Raw genomic sequence first — 19,820 nt, 5'->3', positions numbered from 1 at the left:
CAGTAAAAGTATGTATTATTACCTAAAACATATGTATATCTACCTTCAGTTCAGGTATGTATTATTACCCAACATGGATTAGTATCAAATGCACAGGTATATTATGGAGATAAGCCCAAAACTACAATATATGTGTGAGAGAGGACAAATCGAGGCCCGTCAAGATGGATATCAAGATTGAATTAAACCTGCTATTTTGAAACAGGACTGTCTAGTAGTATACTTGTTATGTTTAGTTATCTTGTTTACTTAGACAGCGCTCCGAGCTCAACACATAATTATCTGACACTATGTGAAAGTTACACTGCGGAACTTTAAAAAATAACCTTGACAGATCAACTGCGCAATATACCGGCTTATCGTCCCTGTTAAAACAGCATAGAACAAGGAAGTATTAGTGTTTGTGTATAAGTACGTACATGTAGATCAGCAATTACAACCAGGAATTGATCAGTTTACTTGGAGGGAAAGGGCTATAATAGAAGAAGGAGAGAAACAATGACTTGGTCGACAATGATAATACATCTGTATGTGTGCTTCTTTTGACAATCAGAAGTGTGGAGATACAGAGTTGACTTCCTAAAATTCACCTCAAACATCAAGGTAAGATATAATGTAGTCACGCGAGAAAAGGTAGGGTGGCGTGGTGTGTGTAAGATGTGTAGGGTACAAGAGACGGTCCAGAGAGGTTGATGGGATGAGATGGGGTGGGTGGTGATTGTGGGAAAGTGTCCAACATATTTTTTGCAACAGGCAGCCCACAACAGTAGTTGAGTAAGATAGGGTTGGGTGGAATCCAGGAAGGTCTGTTTATCCTGTGCACAAGTATATCTAATTTCATAAAAAAAAAGTGGGTCTTATTACCAAATACATATGTGTATATACCTGCAGTAAAGGTATGTTTCATTACACAATATACAAGTTTATCTAACTACAATACAGGTGTCTTGTTACTTACAACACATGTATATCTATCTGCAATACAGGTGTGTCTTATTACCTAAAACACATGTATATCTACCTTCAGTACAGGTATGTATTATTACCTAAAACACATGTATATCTACCTTCAGTACAAGTATGTATTATCACCTAAAACACATGTATATCTACCTGCAGTACAAGTATGTAGCATTACCTTAAACACATGTATATCTACCTGCAGTACAAGTATGTATTATTACCTACAACATATGTATATCTACCTTCAGTTCAGGTATGTATTATTACCCAACATGGATTAGTATCAAATGCACAGGTATATTATGGAGATAAGCCCAAAACTACAATATATGTGTGAGAGAGGACAAATCGAGGCCCGTCAAGATGGATATCAAGATTGAATTAAACCTGCTATTTTGAAACAGGACTGTCTAGTAGTATACTTGTTTTGTTTAGTTATCTTGTTTAGTTAGACAGCGCTCCGAGCTCAACACATAATTATCTGACACTATGTGAAAGTTACACTGCGGAACTTTAAAAAATAACCTTGACAGATCAACTGCGCAATATACCGGCTTATCGTCCCTGTTAAAACAGCATAGAACAAGGAAGTATTAGTGTTTGTGTATAAGTACGTACATGTAGATCAGCAATTACAACCAGGAATTGATCAGTTTACTTGGAGGGAAAGGGCTATAATAGAAGAAGGAGAGAAACAATGACTTGGTCGACAATGATAATACATCTGTATGTGTGCTTCTTTTGACAATCAGAAGTGTGGAGATACAGAGTTGACTTCCTAAAATCTCACCTCAAACATCCAGGTAAGATATAATGTAGTCACGCGAGAAAAGGTAGGGTGGCGTGGTGTGTGTAAGATGTGTAGGGTACAAGAGACGGTCCAGAGAGGTTGATGGGATGAGATGGGGTGGGTGGTGATTGTGGGAAAGTGTCCAACATATTTTTTGCAACAGGCAGCCCACAACAGTAGTTGAGTAAGATAGGGTTGGGTGGAATCCAGGAAGGTCTGTTTATCCTGTGCACAAGTATATCTAATTTCATAAAAAAAAAGTGGGTCTTATTACCAAATACATATGTGTATATACCTGCAGTAAAGGTATGTTTCATTACACAATATACAAGTTTATCTAACTACAATACAGGTGTCTTGTTACTTACAACACATGTATATCTATCTGCAATACAGGTGTGTCTTATTACCTAAAACACATGTATATCTACCTTCAGTACAGGTATGTATTATTACCTAAAACACATGTATATCTACCTTCAGTACAAGTATGTATTATCACCTAAAACACATGTATATCTACCTGCAGTACAAGTATGTAGCATTACCTTAAACACATGTATATCTACCTGCAGTACAAGTATGTATTATTACCTAAAACATATGTATATCTACCTTCAGTTCAGGTATGTATTATTACCCAACATGGATTAGTATCAAATGCACAGGTATATTATGGAGATAAGCCCAAAACTACAATATATGTGTGAGAGAGGACAAATCGAGGCCCGTCAAGATGGATATCAAGATTGAATTAAACCTGCTATTTTGAAACAGGACTGTCTAGTAGTATACTTGTTTTGTTTAGTTATCTTGTTTAGTTAGACAGCGCTCCGAGCTCAACACATAATTATCTGACACTATGTGAAAGTTACACTGCGGAACTTTAAAAAATAACCTTGACAGATCAACTGCGCAATATACCGGCTTATCGTCCCTGTTAAAACAGCATAGAACAAGGAAGTATTAGTGTTTGTGTATAAGTACGTACATGTAGATCAGCAATTACAACCAGGAATTGATCAGTTTACTTGGAGGGAAAGGGCTATAATAGAAGAAGGAGAGAAACAATGACTTGGTCGACAATGATAATACATCTGTATGTGTGCTTCTTTTGACAATCAGAAGTGTGGAGATACAGAGTTGACTTCCTAAAATCTCACCTCAAACATCAAGGTAAGATATAATGTAGTCACGCGAGAAAAGGTAGGGTGGCGTGGTGTGTGTAAGATGTGTAGGGTACAAGAGACGGTCCAGAGAGGTTGATGGGATGAGATGGGGTGGGTGGTGATTGTGGGAAAGTGTCCAACATATTTTTGCAACAGGCAGCCCACAACAGTAGTTGAGTAAGATAGGGTTGGGTGGAATCCAGGAAGGTCTGTTTATCCTGTGCACAAGTATATCTAATTTCATAAAAAAAAAGTGGGTCTTATTACCAAATACATATGTGTATATACCTGCAGTAAAGGTATGTTTCATTACACAATATACAAGTTTATCTAACTACAATACAGGTGTCTTGTTACTTACAACACATGTATATCTATCTGCAATACAGGTGTGTCTTATTACCTAAAACACATGTATATCTACCTTCAGTACAGGTATGTATTATTACCTAAAACACATGTATATCTACCTTCAGTACAAGTATGTATTATCACCTAAAACACATGTATATCTACCTGCAGTACAAGTATGTAGCATTACCTTAAACACATGTATATCTACCTGCAGTACAAGTATGTATTATTACCTAAAACATATGTATATCTACCTTCAGTTCAGGTATGTATTATTACCCAACATGGATTAGTATCAAATGCACAGGTATATTATGGAGATAAGCCCAAAACTACAATATATGTGTGAGAGAGGACAAATCGAGGCCCGTCAAGATGGATATCAAGATTGAATTAAACCTGCTATTTTGAAACAGGACTGTCTAGTAGTATACTTGTTTTGTTTAGTTATCTTGTTTAGTTAGACAGCGCTCCGAGCTCAACACATAATTATCTGACACTATGTGAAAGTTACACTGCGGAACTTTAAAAAATAACCTTGACAGATCAACTGCGCAATATACCGGCTTATCGTCCCTGTTAAAACAGCATAGAACAAGGAAGTATTAGTGTTTGTGTATAAGTACGTACATGTAGATCAGCAATTACAACCAGGAATTGATCAGTTTACTTGGAGGGAAAGGGCTATAATAGAAGAAGGAGAGAAACAATGACTTGGTCGACAATGATAATACATCTGTATGTGTGCTTCTTTTGACAATCAGAAGTGTGGAGATACAGAGTTGACTTCCTAAAATCTCACCTCAAACATCAAGGTAAGATATAATGTAGTCACGCGAGAAAAGGTAGGGTGGCGTGGTGTGTGTAAGATGTGTAGGGTACAAGAGACGGTCCAGAGAGGTTGATGGGATGAGATGGGGTGGGTGGTGATTGTGGGAAAGTGTCCAACATATTTTTTGCAACAGGCAGCCCACAACAGTAGTTGAGTAAGATAGGGTTGGGTGGAATCCAGGAAGGTCTGTTTATCCTGTGCACAAGTATATCTAATTTCATAAAAAAAAAGTGGGTCTTATTACCAAATACATATGTGTATATACCTGCAGTAAAGGTATGTTTCATTACACAATATACAAGTTTATCTAACTACAATACAGGTGTCTTGTTACTTACAACACATGTATATCTATCTGCAATACAGGTGTGTCTTATTACCTAAAACACATGTATATCTACCTTCAGTACAGGTATGTAGTATTACCTAAAACACATGTATATCTACCTTCAGTACAGGTATGTAGTATTACCTAAAACACATGTATATCTACCTGCAGTACAAGTATGTAGCATTACCTTAAACACATGTATATCTACCTGCAGTACAAGTATGTATTATTACCTACAACATATGTATATCTACCTTCAGTTCAGGTATGTATTATTACCCAACATGGATTAGTATCAAATGCACAGGTATATTATGGAGATAAGCCCAAAACTACAATATATGTGTGAGAGAGGACAAATCGAGGCCCGTCAAGATGGATATCAAGATTGAATTAAACCTGCTATTTTGAAACAGGACTGTCTAGTAGTATACTTGTTTTGTTTAGTTATCTTGTTTAGTTAGACAGCGCTCCGAGCTCAACACATAATTATCTGACACTATGTGAAAGTTACACTGCGGAACTTTAAAAAATAACCTTGACAGATCAACTGCGCAATATACCGGCTTATCGTCCCTGTTAAAACAGCATAGAACAAGGAAGTATTAGTGTTTGTGTATAAGTACGTACATGTAGATCAGCAATTACAACCAGGAATTGATCAGTTTACTTGGAGGGAAAGGGCTATAATAGAAGAAGGAGAGAAACAATGACTTGGTCGACAATGATAATACATCTGTATGTGTGCTTCTTTTGACAATCAGAAGTGTGGAGATACAGAGTTGACTTCCTAAAATCTCACCTCAAACATCAAGGTAAGATATAATGTAGTCACGCGAGAAAAGGTAGGGTGGCGTGGTGTGTGTAAGATGTGTAGGGTACAAGAGACGGTCCAGAGAGGTTGATGGGATGAGATGGGGTGGGTGGTGATTGTGGGAAAGTGTCCAACATATTTTTTGCAACAGGCAGCCCACAACAGTAGTTGAGTAAGATAGGGTTGGGTGGAATCCAGGAAGGTCTGTTTATCCTGTGCACAAGTATATCTAATTTCATAAAAAAAAAAGTGGGTCTTATTACCAAATACATATGTGTATATACCTGCAGTAAAGGTATGTTTCATTACACAATATACAAGTTTATCTAACTACAATACAGGTGTCTTGTTACTTACAACACATGTATATCTATCTGCAATACAGGTGTGTCTTATTACCTAAAACACATGTATATCTACCTTCAGTACAGGTATGTATTATTACCTAAAACACATGTATATCTACCTTCAGTACAAGTATGTATTATCACCTAAAACACATGTATATCTACCTGCAGTACAAGTATGTAGCATTACCTTAAACACATGTATATCTACCTGCAGTACAAGTATGTATTATTACCTACAACATATGTATATCTACCTTCAGTTCAGGTATGTATTATTACCCAACATGGATTAGTATCAAATGCACAGGTATATTATGGAGATAAGCCCAAAACTACAATATATGTGTGAGAGAGGACAAATCGAGGCCCGTCAAGATGGATATCAAGATTGAATTAAACCTGCTATTTTGAAACAGGACTGTCTAGTAGTATACTTGTTTTGTTTAGTTATCTTGTTTAGTTAGACAGCGCTCCGAGCTCAACACATAATTATCTGACACTATGTGAAAGTTACACTGCGGAACTTTAAAAAATAACCTTGACAGATCAACTGCGCAATATACCGGCTTATCGTCCCTGTTAAAACAGCATAGAACAAGGAAGTATTAGTGTTTGTGTATAAGTACGTACATGTAGATCAGCAATTACAACCAGGAATTGATCAGTTTACTTGGAGGGAAAGGGCTATAATAGAAGAAGGAGAGAAACAATGACTTGGTCGACAATGATAATACATCTGTATGTGTGCTTCTTTTGACAATCAGAAGTGTGGAGATACAGAGTTGACTTCCTAAAATCTCACCTCAAACATCCAGGTAAGATATAATGTAGTCACGCGAGAAAAGGTAGGGTGGCGTGGTGTGTGTAAGATGTGTAGGGTACAAGAGACGGTCCAGAGAGGTTGATGGGATGAGATGGGGTGGGTGGTGATTGTGGGAAAGTGTCCAACATATTTTTTGCAACAGGCAGCCCACAACAGTAGTTGAGTAAGATAGGGTTGGGTGGAATCCAGGAAGGTCTGTTTATCCTGTGCACAAGTATATCTAATTTCATAAAAAAAAGTGGGTCTTATTACCAAATACATATGTGTATATACCTGCAGTAAAGGTATGTTTCATTACACAATATACAAGTTTATCTAACTACAATACAGGTGTCTTGTTACTTACAACACATGTATATCTATCTGCAATACAGGTATGCCTTATTACCTAAAACACATGTATATCTACCTGCAATACAGGTATGTATTATTACCTAAAACACATGTATATCTACCTTCAACACATGTATTATCACCTAAAACACATGTATATCTACCTGCAGTACAAGTATGTATTATTACCTAAAACACATGTATATCTACCTGCAGTAAAAGTATGTATTATTACCTAAAACATATGTATATCTACCTTCAGTATATCTAGTACAGGTATGTATATTACCTAAAACACATGTATATACCTTACAACATGGATTAGTATCAAATGCACAGGTATATTATGGACCTAATAACACAAAACTACAATATATGTGTGAGAGAGGACAAATGTATAATTAGGCCTAAAACACATGTATATCTACCTGTCAAGATGGATATCAAGTATTGAATTAAACCTGCTATTTTGAAACAGGACTGTCTAGTAGTATACTTGTTTTGTTTAGTTATCTTGTTTAGTTAGACAAAACACATGCGCTCCGAGCTCAACACATAATTATCTGACACTATGTGAAAGTTACACTGCGGAACTTTAAAAAATTAATAACCTTGACAGATCAACTGCGCAATATACCGGCTTATCGTCCCTGTTAAAACAGCATAGAACAAGGAAGTATTAGTGTTTGTGTATAAGTACGTACATGTAGATCAGCAATTACAACCAGGAATTGATCAGTTTACTTGGAGGGAAAGGGCTATAATAGAAGAAGGAGAGAAACAATGACTTGGTCGACAATGATAATACATCTGTATGTGTGCTTCTTTTGACAATCAGAAGTGTGGAGATACAGAGTTGACTTCCTAAAATCTCACCTCAAACATCAAGGTAAGATATAATGTAGTCACGCGAGAAAAGGTAGGGTGGCGTGGTGTGTGTAAGATGTGTAGGGTACAAGAGACGGTCCAGAGAGGTTGATGGGATGAGATGGGGTGGGTGGTGATTGTGGGAAAGTGTCCAACATATTTTTTGCAACAGGCAGCCCACAACAGTAGTTGAGTAAGATAGGGTTGGGTGGAATCCAGGAAGGTCTGTTTATCCTGTGCACAAGTATATCTAATTTCATAAAAAAAAAGTGGGTCTTATTACCAAATACATATGTGTATATACCTGCAGTAAAGGTATGTTTCATTACACAATATACAAGTTTATCTAACTACAATACAGGTGTCTTGTTACTTACAACACATGTATATCTATCTGCAATACAGGTGTGTCTTATTACCTAAAACACATGTATATCTACCTTCAGTACAGGTATGTATTATTACCTAAAACACATGTATATCTACCTTCAGTACAAGTATGTATTATCACCTAAAACACATGTATATCTACCTGCAGTACAGGTATGTATTATTACTTAAAACACATGTATATCTACCTGCAGTACAGGTATGTATTATTACCTAAAACACGTGTATTATTACCCAACATGGATTAGTATCAAATGCACAGGTATTATGGAGTTAAGCCCAAAACTACTATATGCGTGAGAGAGGACAAATCGAGGCCCGTCAAGATCGATATCTAGATTGAATTAAACCTGCTATTTTGAAACAGGACTGTCTAGTAGTATACTTGTTTTGTTCAGTTAACTTGTTTAGTTAGACAGTGCTCCGAGCTCAACACATAATTATCTGACACTATGTGACAGTTACACTGCGGAACTTTAAAAAATAACCTTGACAGATCAACTGCGCAATATACCGGCTTATCGTCCCTGTTAAAACAGCATAGAACAAGGAAGTATTAGTGTTTGTGTATAAGTACGTACATGTAGATCAGCAATTACAACCAGGAATTGATCAGTTTACTTGGAGGGAAAGGGCTATAATAGAAGAAGGAGAGAAACAATGACTTGGTCGACAATGATAATACATCTGTATGTGTGCTTCTTTTGACAATCAGAAGTGTGGAGATACAGAGTTGACTTCCTAAAATCTCACCTCAAACATCAAGGTAAGATATAATGTAGTCACGCGAGAAAAGGTAGGGTGGCGTGGTGTGTGTAAGATGTGTAGGGTACAAGAGACGGTCCAGAGAGGTTGATGGGATGAGATGGGGTGGGTGGTGATTGTGGGAAAGTGTCCAACATATTTTTTGCAACAGGCAGCCCACAACAGTAGTTGAGTAAGATAGGGTTGGGTGGAATCCAGGAAGGTCTGTTTATCCTGTGCACAAGTATATCTAATTTCATAAAAAAAAAGTGGGTCTTATTACCAAATACATATGTGTATATACCTGCAGTAAAGGTATGTTTCATTACACAATATACAAGTTTATCTAACTACAATACAGGTGTCTTGTTACTTACAACACATGTATATCTATCTGCAATACAGGTGTGTCTTATTACCTAAAACACATGTATATCTACCTTCAGTACAGGTATGTATTATTACCTAAAACACATGTATATCTACCTTCAGTACAAGTATGTATTATCACCTAAAACACATGTATATCTACCTGCAGTACAAGTATGTAGCATTACCTAAAACACATGTATATCTACCTGCAGTACAAGTATGTATTATTACCTACAACATATGTATATCTACCTTCAGTTCAGGTATGTATTATTACCCAACATGGATTAGTATCAAATGCACAGGTATATTATGGAGATAAGCCCAAAACTACAATATATGTGTGAGAGAGGACAAATCGAGGCCCGTCAAGATGGATATCAAGATTGAATTAAACCTGCTATTTTGAAACAGGACTGTCTAGTAGTATACTTGTTTTGTTTAGTTATCTTGTTTAGTTAGACAGCGCTCCGAGCTCAACACATAATTATCTGACACTATGTGAAAGTTACACTGCGGAACTTTAAAAAATAACCTTGACAGATCAACTGCGCAATATACCGGCTTATCGTCCCTGTTAAAACAGCATAGAACAAGGAAGTATTAGTGTTTGTGTATAAGTACGTACATGTAGATCAGCAATTACAACCACGAATTGATCAGTTTACTTGGAGGGAAAGGGCTATAATAGAAGAAGGAGAGAAACAATGACTTGGTCGACAATGATAATACATCTGTATGTGTGCTTCTTTTGACAATCAGAAGTGTGGAGATACAGAGTTGACTTCCTAAAATCTCACCTCAAACATCAAGGTAAGATATAATGTAGTCACGCGAGAAAAGGTAGGGTGGCGTGGTGTGTGTAAGATGTGTAGGGTACAAGAGACGGTCCAGAGAGGTTGATGGGATGAGATGGGGTGGGTGGTGATTGTGGGAAAGTGTCCAACATATTTTTTGCAACAGGCAGCCCACAACAGTAGTTGAGTAAGATAGGGTTGGGTGGAATCCAGGAAGGTCTGTTTATCCTGTGCACAAGTATATCTAATTTCATAAAAAAAAAAGTGGGTCTTATTACCAAATACATATGTGTATATACCTGCAGTAAAGGTATGTTTCATTACACAATATACAAGTTTATCTAACTACAATACAGGTGTCTTGTTACTTACAACACATGTATATCTATCTGCAATATAGGTGTGTCTTATTACCTAAAACACATGTATATCTACCTTCAGTACAGGTATGTATTATTACCTAAAACACATGTATATCTACCTTCAGTACAAGTATGTATTATCACCTAAAACACATGTATATCTACCTGCAGTACAAGTATGTAGCATTACCTTAAACACATGTATATCTACCTGCAGTACAAGTATGTATTATTACCTAAAACATATGTATATCTACCTTCAGTTCAGGTATGTATTATTACCCAACATGGATTAGTATCAAATGCACAGGTATATTATGGAGATAAGCCCAAAACTACAATATATGTGTGAGAGAGGACAAATCGAGGCCCGTCAAGATGGATATCAAGATTGAATTAAACCTGCTATTTTGAAACAGGACTGTCTAGTAGTATACTTGTTTTGTTTAGTTATCTTGTTTAGTTAGACAGCGCTCCGAGCTCAACACATAATTATCTGACACTATGTGAAAGTTACACTGCGGAACTTTAAAAAATAACCTTGACAGATCAACTGCGCAATATACCGGCTTATCGTCCCTGTTAAAACAGCATAGAACAAGGAAGTATTAGTGTTTGTGTATAAGTACGTACATGTAGATCAGCAATTACAACCAGGAATTGATCAGTTTACTTGGAGGGAAAGGGCTATAATAGAAGAAGGAGAGAAACAATGACTTGGTCGACAATGATAATACATCTGTATGTGTGCTTCTTTTGACAATCAGAAGTGTGGAGATACAGAGTTGACTTCCTAAAATCTCACCTCAAACATCCAGGTAAGATATAATGTAGTCACGCGAGAAAAGGTAGGGTGGCGTGGTGTGTGTAAGATGTGTAGGGTACAAGAGACGGTCAATAGAGGTTGATGGGATGAGATGGGGTGGGTGGTGATTGTGGGAAAGTGTCCAACATATTTTTTGCAACAGGCAGCCCACAACAGTAGTTGAGTAAGATAGGGTTGGGTGGAATCCAGGAAGGTCTGTTTATCCTGTGCACAAGTATATCTAATTTCATAAAAAAAAGTAGGTCTTATTACCAAATACATATGTCTATATACCTGCAGTAAAGGTATGTTTCATTACAGAATATACAAGTTTATCTAACTACAATACAGGTGTCTTGTTACTTACAACACATGTATATCTATCTGCAATACAGGTATGCCTTATTACCTAAAACACATGTATATCTACCTGCAATACAGGTATGTATTATTACCTAAAACACGTGTATATCTACCTTCAGTACATGTATGTATTATCACCTAAAACACATGTAGATCTACCTTCAGTACAAGTATACGTGTATTATTACCTAAAACATATGTATATCTACCTGCAATACAGATAATCGTACGAACCATTATTTCTGAAATTGATCGCTGAATGTTTTAATAAGTTTACATTAAATTATTAAACAGATCGAGCATTTTGTATCAAAAATTGTTGCCAACAGTGCCCATGAAGATGGCTTCAGTTAACAGAATTAACTAAGACGTCAAATTCCTTATATTTGGATGTTGTTTTTAGTGTCCTATGAATGAGGTGCCAATCATGGGTTTTTTGTTGTTTTTTTTTTTTTTATAATTTAGACTGAAGCATGTGTATGTGCAGTTTGTATTTAAATGTCTCTAGATGCACGTCTGTAGATTAAGGGGAGGTAATTTGAAAGCAATTGAGAACGTGTTATCTGTAAATTTTATTGTTTATTTAGTGATTTTTTATTTCTGTGTCCTTAAACAGTTAAGTTATGAAATTCACACTAATTAGAAAAAAAGTTGTCAGAGACAGCTAAAGATCGTTAATATGACAAGCTAACATACAAGAGACAGTTTTAGCATCAGTTTGTTTTGCTGGATTATCTATCTATAAACAATCTGGGTCATATCCAGGATGTTATTAGTGTGACGTTTCTTTCTGGATCCGTCACTCGCGTAGAGAGAAATCCCGGTAAACGTCGGCTATCTACCGTAGCCCAGAAATGCCAATATGTACATATATACTATATACGCTACTATTTGGTAGCGTTTGTAACATCATTTTCACATGGACATTATTGAAACAACAAACTGTGACTTCAGACTGACGGTCTGCCTGACTGCTGACACCTAGTCACTAAATTCACAAATGCAACTTTACATGAATGACGTATAATACAGAGGATCGCGATAGGCAGTGTTATGTTATGAATATATAGAATATACTCTAAAATGATGTAGACACTCCGGCCATATAATAAAATCACTGCCATCAGATTCATGCACCGTCCTGGGTAATTCAGGATCGATCGTCTAATCTAGACTTTCAATCCCCGGTACATACACATGTCGACAGTATTTATTTCATTGTATGGGATGATAGCGCTTGAGCAGATACATGTTTTAACTCTTTATCGATAGAACAGTAATATCTTTAAGAGACATTTGAAATCTAGATATGCTATGTACCGTCACCGCGCTGGCATGCGCGGGGGTAGGGAAGGGACTCATGCAAAAAAAAAAAAAATACAGTAAGAACTTTGTGAAGAGTGTATTCATTGTTTAAATATTATCAGAGTTACTTCCCCTACATCATGCTATAAACTTTTAAAGCGTTTCGACGACAGCGACGGAACCGACATTGCAGACGACAGAGGAATTGAAGAGGATGAAGATTTCACTGCTAAATGGTTCCATAGGTGTATTTAAGATGCTAATTGACCTAACTTCTGTTTAACTTTTATAAATGAAGACATAGAGAGAAAAATAGTCAGGCTAAAGCATGAACTTTCATATCTGTAGTCCGTGTTTAAACAGCCTGTAGGCTGTACGTGGTCTGAGATCCCCATCACTGATCAGGTGGTCTTATTTATTTAACGGTTTTAAAGTCAACTTTAACGGTTTTTTCCCCTTTCAGCAGACGAGTCAGGCGGTCTTCATGTCCTGCCATATATATATGTGTGTGTGTTTACATCGTTAGCAGTATACTGTACTCTCAGTTTCAAAACAAAAGGATTGTGGAAGGGCACTGTCTTAAATTGTTGGAGAACGAACATTTTACATCCCTGGAGTCAGTCACACACAAATATGATGTTCCGTCAATAAGGGTATTTCGTAATGTGAAAAATGAAATCAGTGAAATGAAAATATATTTTGATATCGAACAAACTTGGAATACATTTGAGTGATAATATAAGGGAGGTAACTCTAATAGAAAACGACACTTTTCTCACTCATGCAGTAATATTTTGCATCTTGATTTGTTAGTCATTACAACATAAAAACTAAAATACTTTATTTTGAATAATTAAGTCGTATTTGTATAATTATCCAAGCTATATTTAGTATACTATAATAAAACACCAGGCATAAAATGGATTACTGAACAAAACTCTATCTGTGAAAAATGTCAACATAGGGGCTAGGTGTCTGCTAAAATGTGTATGCATTTTTCATGATTCATTATATTAGCTCACCATCCTCAGATTATTGGCTATTCAAAATGCCCTACATTCATAGTCTTTTGTCGTTTGCCAAAGTTTTTAAGGCTATTTCTTGAGAACATTGCATGGATCTTTCTCAAATTTCATTGGTAGATTCCCAATGGTCCCTGGTTGAGCCCATTTGATTTTGGGTCTAATAAGAAAAAGTAAATGGCCAACAGGAGGTCATCTAGGATTTTGACTTTGAAACTTTGTTATTGCTATTTATTGAGAAATACTTCATAGAACTTTCTCATCTTTCATGCATAAGCTCCTCTTGTTCTCTAGTTGTGCCCATTTGATTTTGGGACTGATCGAAAAAATAAACTGGCCAACAGACAGCCATCTTGGGATTTCGCAGAGTAAAGTTCGTTATCCCTATTAATTAAGAAGAACTGAATGGAACTCTTCTCAATTTCACATATACGTTCCCCTATGTCCCTAGTTGTGCTCATTTGCTTTAAGGTTTGATCATAAAGACGAAATGGCCAGCAGACAGCCATCTTGGATTAATCAAGTAAAGTTTGTTAAAGTAGATCTCTGATTTCATATGTAGGTTTTCCTTTTTCCCTATTAGTGCTCATTTGATTTTTTTGGACTGATAAGAAAAACAAAATGGCTGACAGGCTGCCATCTTGGATTGTCACATTTAAAAGTTTGTTATCACCCACTCTAAAGAATTCATGCATAGATCACTCTCCTGGAATTTTGTCTCGTTATTACCATTTCCAATATTTTATTTTAATTTTCATTTGTTTAAATTACAGCTTGCAGATATAGTTACAATCGTTAAATTTTTATGGACATAAAAAAAACACAAAATCAATGATATCAGGACACCTGGCCAGTGGACCAGTACTGTAACAATCATTTTCAGCCCACTTCCTTGGTCATATTATAAATATTGGAAGTCCACTTATTTATTTTTTTTTACCAGTCCTCTACTTGTTGTCCATTACCTTGACTTGGGGGAATGTAATCAATGCAGAAATGTAAGTTTCAGGATTGTCTATTTCATGACACTTCAAGAGTGCAAATGCACTATAATAGGGGTGTTTGTTTCATTGGACCAACATAGTTACAACTGGAGGCTCAATCTGAAATTAATTAAAAACATCTTAGTTTGATTAATTAATCTACAAGTTCTACTGCTCTGAGACCAGTTTGTCCATTTTTCATCAGTCTGTTCCTCTGTCTTCTGGCCTTTAGAATAAGCCACTTCTCCAGAAAGGATAATGATATTACAGATGCGGGATTTCCATATTTCCCTGGTTGGTTTGATTTTATATCAATATATGGAGTACATCATTTGATGTATTTTGTATTGTAATTGTGTAAAGTTTGGTGAAATTGTATTTCCTGAACAGCATATTTTGTTTTTAAGAAGTTAATGCCTTTTTCTTCAATATCAAATTTTGTTTTGAGATCTCTCTCAACTTAGACTTGACAATATTTAGAAGAGTTATTTTCCCTTAGTTATTTTAAGTATTTGAATCTAGTTCCATTATTTCCTTTATAGCTCACCTGGTCCGAAAGACCTATGGGCCTCTTGTTTATTGTTTGACAGCTTTGGTTCTCTTTAAAATTTTATGGGGTTTTTTTTCAAAAAAAATTATGTATTGCTGTTTTTTCAAATTGCTTAATGACTCGACAAGTTTTTCTTTTTTTTGTCTTCTTAGTAGGCTTTATTAAAACAACATAAACTGTGTTATTCCAGTGACATAATGATAAGGATTGTTTACTTTATTTCTATATTTGTATTTATTTTGGTAAAGGATATACATATACATGTAATTCTCTTCAATCGCATAAGAATGATATATATTGTTCTGACTTGTGGTACTCTTGTAATCTTTCCAGAAGTAGATTTTGATCAACTTTTTATCAAAATCAAACGAAACAAAGAAACAAAAAACAAAACAAACAAAAAAAAAAAAAAAAAAAAAAAAAACGGGAAAACAAAACAAAAAAAACAGGAAAACAAAATAGGATGCAGTTATTTTGAGATAAAATGTAAAATGGACGACATCAAGCAAACATAACATTTATATTTGCCTCCAATGTAAATTTTCATTATGTTTCCTTATCTTTTGAATAGGTTAAAGATGGCAGTGTGGTGAGTCACTATTGGTGATGAAACAGAAAGCACTTGTCCAGTAGAAAATTTGGTAAAACATTTGGTAAGTGACTGTAAAATATTGAGTGATCTGTGATATACCAGGTACGTCTATCTTCGTGTGAAAATCAAGGGAAGCAATTCTTATATAACATATATAGAAAAAAATTTATATGATGCAAGAAATATTGTGTAACATTTATCATTAGCAAATAGGTTTTAGTGTGGCTAATTTAATGCTATTGTTCTGGTGACTAGAAAAAGCATGTCCTGTTCTTAGAGCTAGAGCAATTACAAACAGGCGTGTCCTCGGTAAGTATGATCTTGTATCTGGTTGATGAATCTAGGTATTGATCTCTGCAGCCAAAGGCAATAATTGCTTGTTAGGCCATTGTGTTTGATCTATTGTCCTGTGCTGTCTGCTGTGCACCATGTGTAAACTTTCCATTCAAATGATTCCTTCTCATTAAGCAAAAGACCGAGGGTTCTTATATTTGGCCTGTAACATGTTGGGATAAAGGGCTGCTAAGTTTGTTAAAATTAATGAATGACTTTAACCAACATTAAAAGTCACACGAGCCAAATGTGTTGAAATCTTCAAACAACTTTCACAGTTACCAAAAGGCTCAGAGTGCTGATATTGGGTTTGTGGCATGCTGAGCTGAAGGGTTACCAATTGCATTCATGTGATTGACCTTGTCCAGTCTTAAAGGACACAAGGGGTCAAGTAGAGTAAAAGAGTTAAACAACTTCTTCTCAATAACCAAAAGGTCCAGGCTTTAGATATTGGATCTTTATCATACTTTAATCATGAACTTCCAAATTTGTTCAAATGATTGACCATGATCTACTTTCAAGATCTCTGGGATGAAAGGGGTCGAGACCTTAATAATTTCTTCTTTCAACAAGCAATAGGTCCGTGGTCATGGTATCTGTGTAGCAGCATGTATATGGAAGAGGATTTTATGTTTACAGAAAATGTCTTTCAGAACCTACAATGTCCTCTTTGTAAGCTTTAGAGTAGTTGAGCAATTCAGGCCTATTTGGCCTTTTTCTTATATATCTTTATACTCCGATGATTGTTAAGGCCTAGGGCCTCTTGTTATGTAATCTTCATATTACAAAGTCTTTGTATGTTCAAGGATGGTTAGATATTGTTTTTGCTATTTTCAGAAATTTTGGTGACCTAATTTTGAAAAATTCATATCCAGCATGTTCTGCTGAAGGCATATATAAAAGGTGAGTTTTGCATGTAATTAATTTTGGGAATTTGTCCAAGCTGTATCACCTGCACTACTTGTCACTGGAATGTCATATTTGCTGAGATGTGTTGTATCAAAAACATGTCACTCTGCATACATTTGACATTTGACCTACATTTAAAAAAAGGTTGTCTGGGCTCTATCTCCTACACTACTAGTCACAGGAAACAGGAACTTCATACTTCTGGTATGAGTTCATGTTGTTGAGGCTGTGAATTTGTCGGAGACTATAACTGGCAAAGTTATCTTGTTATGACTGCTGAATGAGGTGACAACAATGCAATCAAGGATAAATTCTGGAATGTACTAGAATATACATATATAAATATCATTATTTCACCCAACCTTACATTGTTTGTGTACCTTTCATTAGCTCGCCATCTGATGATGGTGGGTTATTTAAATATCCTACTTTTGTGATCTGTCACCCATCCAACATCTGTCAATCGTCTGTGAACAGCTCTTGCTATCGCTATTTCTTGATCTTTCTCAAAATCATACGTAGGTTTTCCTTAATCACTTGTTGTGCCCTTTTGTCATTTTATTTTGGGATTGATCAGAAAAAAACAAAATAGCTGTTAACAGCTGGTGGCCATCTTGAATTGTGACAATGAAAGTTGAAAAAAACAAAGTGGGTGATAAATAGCGTCTTGGATTTTTACTAAGAAAAGTTATTTCTCTTTCTTGAGAATTGATTGATCTTTCTCAAATTCCATATGTAGGTTTTCTTTCTAGTTCCAGCTCCTAGTTTTGCCTTTTTATTTTGGAACTGGTCAGAGAGACAACATGGCTGACAGTCATCTTGGATGTCCCAGTAAAAGATTATTATTGCTATTTCTTAAAAGGATTATTCAGATTTCATATAAGAGCAAAAATAGAAGAAACAAGAGAAAAGAAGGGAAAGATTTTAAAGAACAAATTAAAATCAAACAGTGGTGTACACCAATATACCTGTAGGGTCTTTCATTATTTTATGAGCGTGTAATTTTTTGTTACTTAAACCTCTACAAATATATATAACAAATTTATATAAAAAAAAAATTGTGTTTCTTTTCAGATTCCTCTGATCTTCACCATGGCAACACCAATTGGTCAAACCGCTTTCCGTCCTAAAGGTCAGAAAACATGTATTCAACATAAAGAGAAACCGCTGGAACTTTATTGTGAGAAATGTGATCAAATTATCTGCCTTACATGTTTACTGTCCATTCACAAAGGTCATGATGTTTGTGAACTCAGTGCAATTACTCCTCAAAAGAAACAAAATATTAAAAGTTTTATCGACAAAACAGAACAAAATGACCTGAAACAAGTCAGGGAATATATATCTTCTGTGGATACACTCCTTAAAAACAACACCAGCAATTTTGAGGAATTATCACTCAAACTAAAATCTCAAACGGATAAAATAAAACAAGACCTTGATTTGCTTACAGCACGTACACTCTCTGTTTACAAAAAGATGGAAGAGGACAATGCCAGGCTGATTCTAAAGTACAAAAAAGACCTGGAGACATACAACAAACAACTAAAACAACAACTACAGGAATGTAAGGTGGCCCTCCAGCATGGTTCTGATCTGGAAATCTACGACACAGAGTGTGAAGTACATACAATACATCTCCCAGTGAATCCTGTCCTGGGTACGGCCAGCTTCACACCTAACACAACTCCACAACATCATCTACAACTGGCCTTAGGGACAGTTACCACCTCAGGTCAAACATCAGCTGACCAGGATCGGTCAGTCTTAGCATCAGGTGACCAGGAACAATCCTCTAAACAACAACAAACAGGAGTAAAAGGGAAGAAAGCAGTGATAAGTAAAACACTACTGTCAGAGACCAAAGTGGTGAAGGAGTGGAAGTCTCCATGTGACATTGGGTCTATATGTCCCACCACTGATGGTCAGGTGTGGACCAGGGATTACAGGAAAACATTAACTCTCCTTAACAGGGAAGGTAAAGTAGTACAGAAGGTCACACACACGGCTGTCATCACTGACATCAGTCTATCACCCACAACACACACACTGTGGGTCTGTGACGAGGACAACAACATCATGGAGCTGGTATCAGGACGACTTACAAACAAATTCAGAACCAAGGAGAGACCCTGGTGTATATGTGTTACAGCCAGTAACCATATCATTGTGGGGATGAAGAAACACATCTGTAAATTTACTACACAAGGTCAAATGGTACTCACTACAATGGCTGTAGGGACTGGGAAACCATTAGTGTATACACCATGCAGGATGTCAGAGTGTCCAGTAACTCACAATGTCACAGTGATTGATATCAACATGGAACGTGACGGTGGTGATGGAAACAGACGTGTTGTTGTCATGGATACTGACTTCCAGGAAGTGTTTGTATATAGAGGTGACATCCCCAGTACATATAAACAAACACCACAAACAGGACGTGTAAGATTTGACCCCAGTGGTGTGGTGTATGACAGTGTGGGGAACCTCATCATAGGGGACTGTGACAACTGTAGGGTCCTACTCCTCAGTGGAGGTGGTGAGTTCCTCAGGATCATACACACAGACAGAGTGAGGACAGGGGCTGTAGGTATAGACAGGGACGATGTTCTGTGGGTAGTGTTTGGGGATAACAATGTAAAACTACTACAGTACAGTGTGTAA

At 36.3% G+C, this 19,820-nt stretch overlaps 1 protein-coding gene and 1 pseudogene across 1 annotated transcript; both read left to right on the top strand.

The window, feature by feature from the left end:
* LOC132557867 (uncharacterized) overlaps positions 1-11,813 on the top strand; it is a 20,821-nt pseudogene extending 9,008 nt beyond the window's left edge.
* Positions 10,921-19,820, top strand: LOC132557866 (uncharacterized). Its single transcript, XM_060222393.1, has 5 exons — positions 10,921-11,109; positions 15,891-15,972; positions 17,082-17,147; positions 18,228-18,285; positions 18,607-19,820. The coding sequence occupies exons 4-5, from the start codon at positions 18,246-18,248 to the stop codon at positions 19,818-19,820; spliced, it is 1,254 nt and encodes a 417-aa protein (XP_060078376.1). The 5' UTR covers positions 10,921-11,109; positions 15,891-15,972; positions 17,082-17,147; positions 18,228-18,245.

The sequence above is a fragment of the Ylistrum balloti genome, unplaced genomic scaffold (assembly GCF_031769215.1).
Source record: "Ylistrum balloti isolate Yb309-2 unplaced genomic scaffold, AGI_CSIRO_Ybal_v1 Utg370734, whole genome shotgun sequence".
In the NCBI taxonomy this organism is placed as follows: domain Eukaryota; kingdom Metazoa; phylum Mollusca; class Bivalvia; order Pectinida; family Pectinidae; genus Ylistrum; species Ylistrum balloti.
Note: the sequence above shows the minus strand (reverse complement) of the source record. Positions and strands in the feature narration are given on the sequence as shown.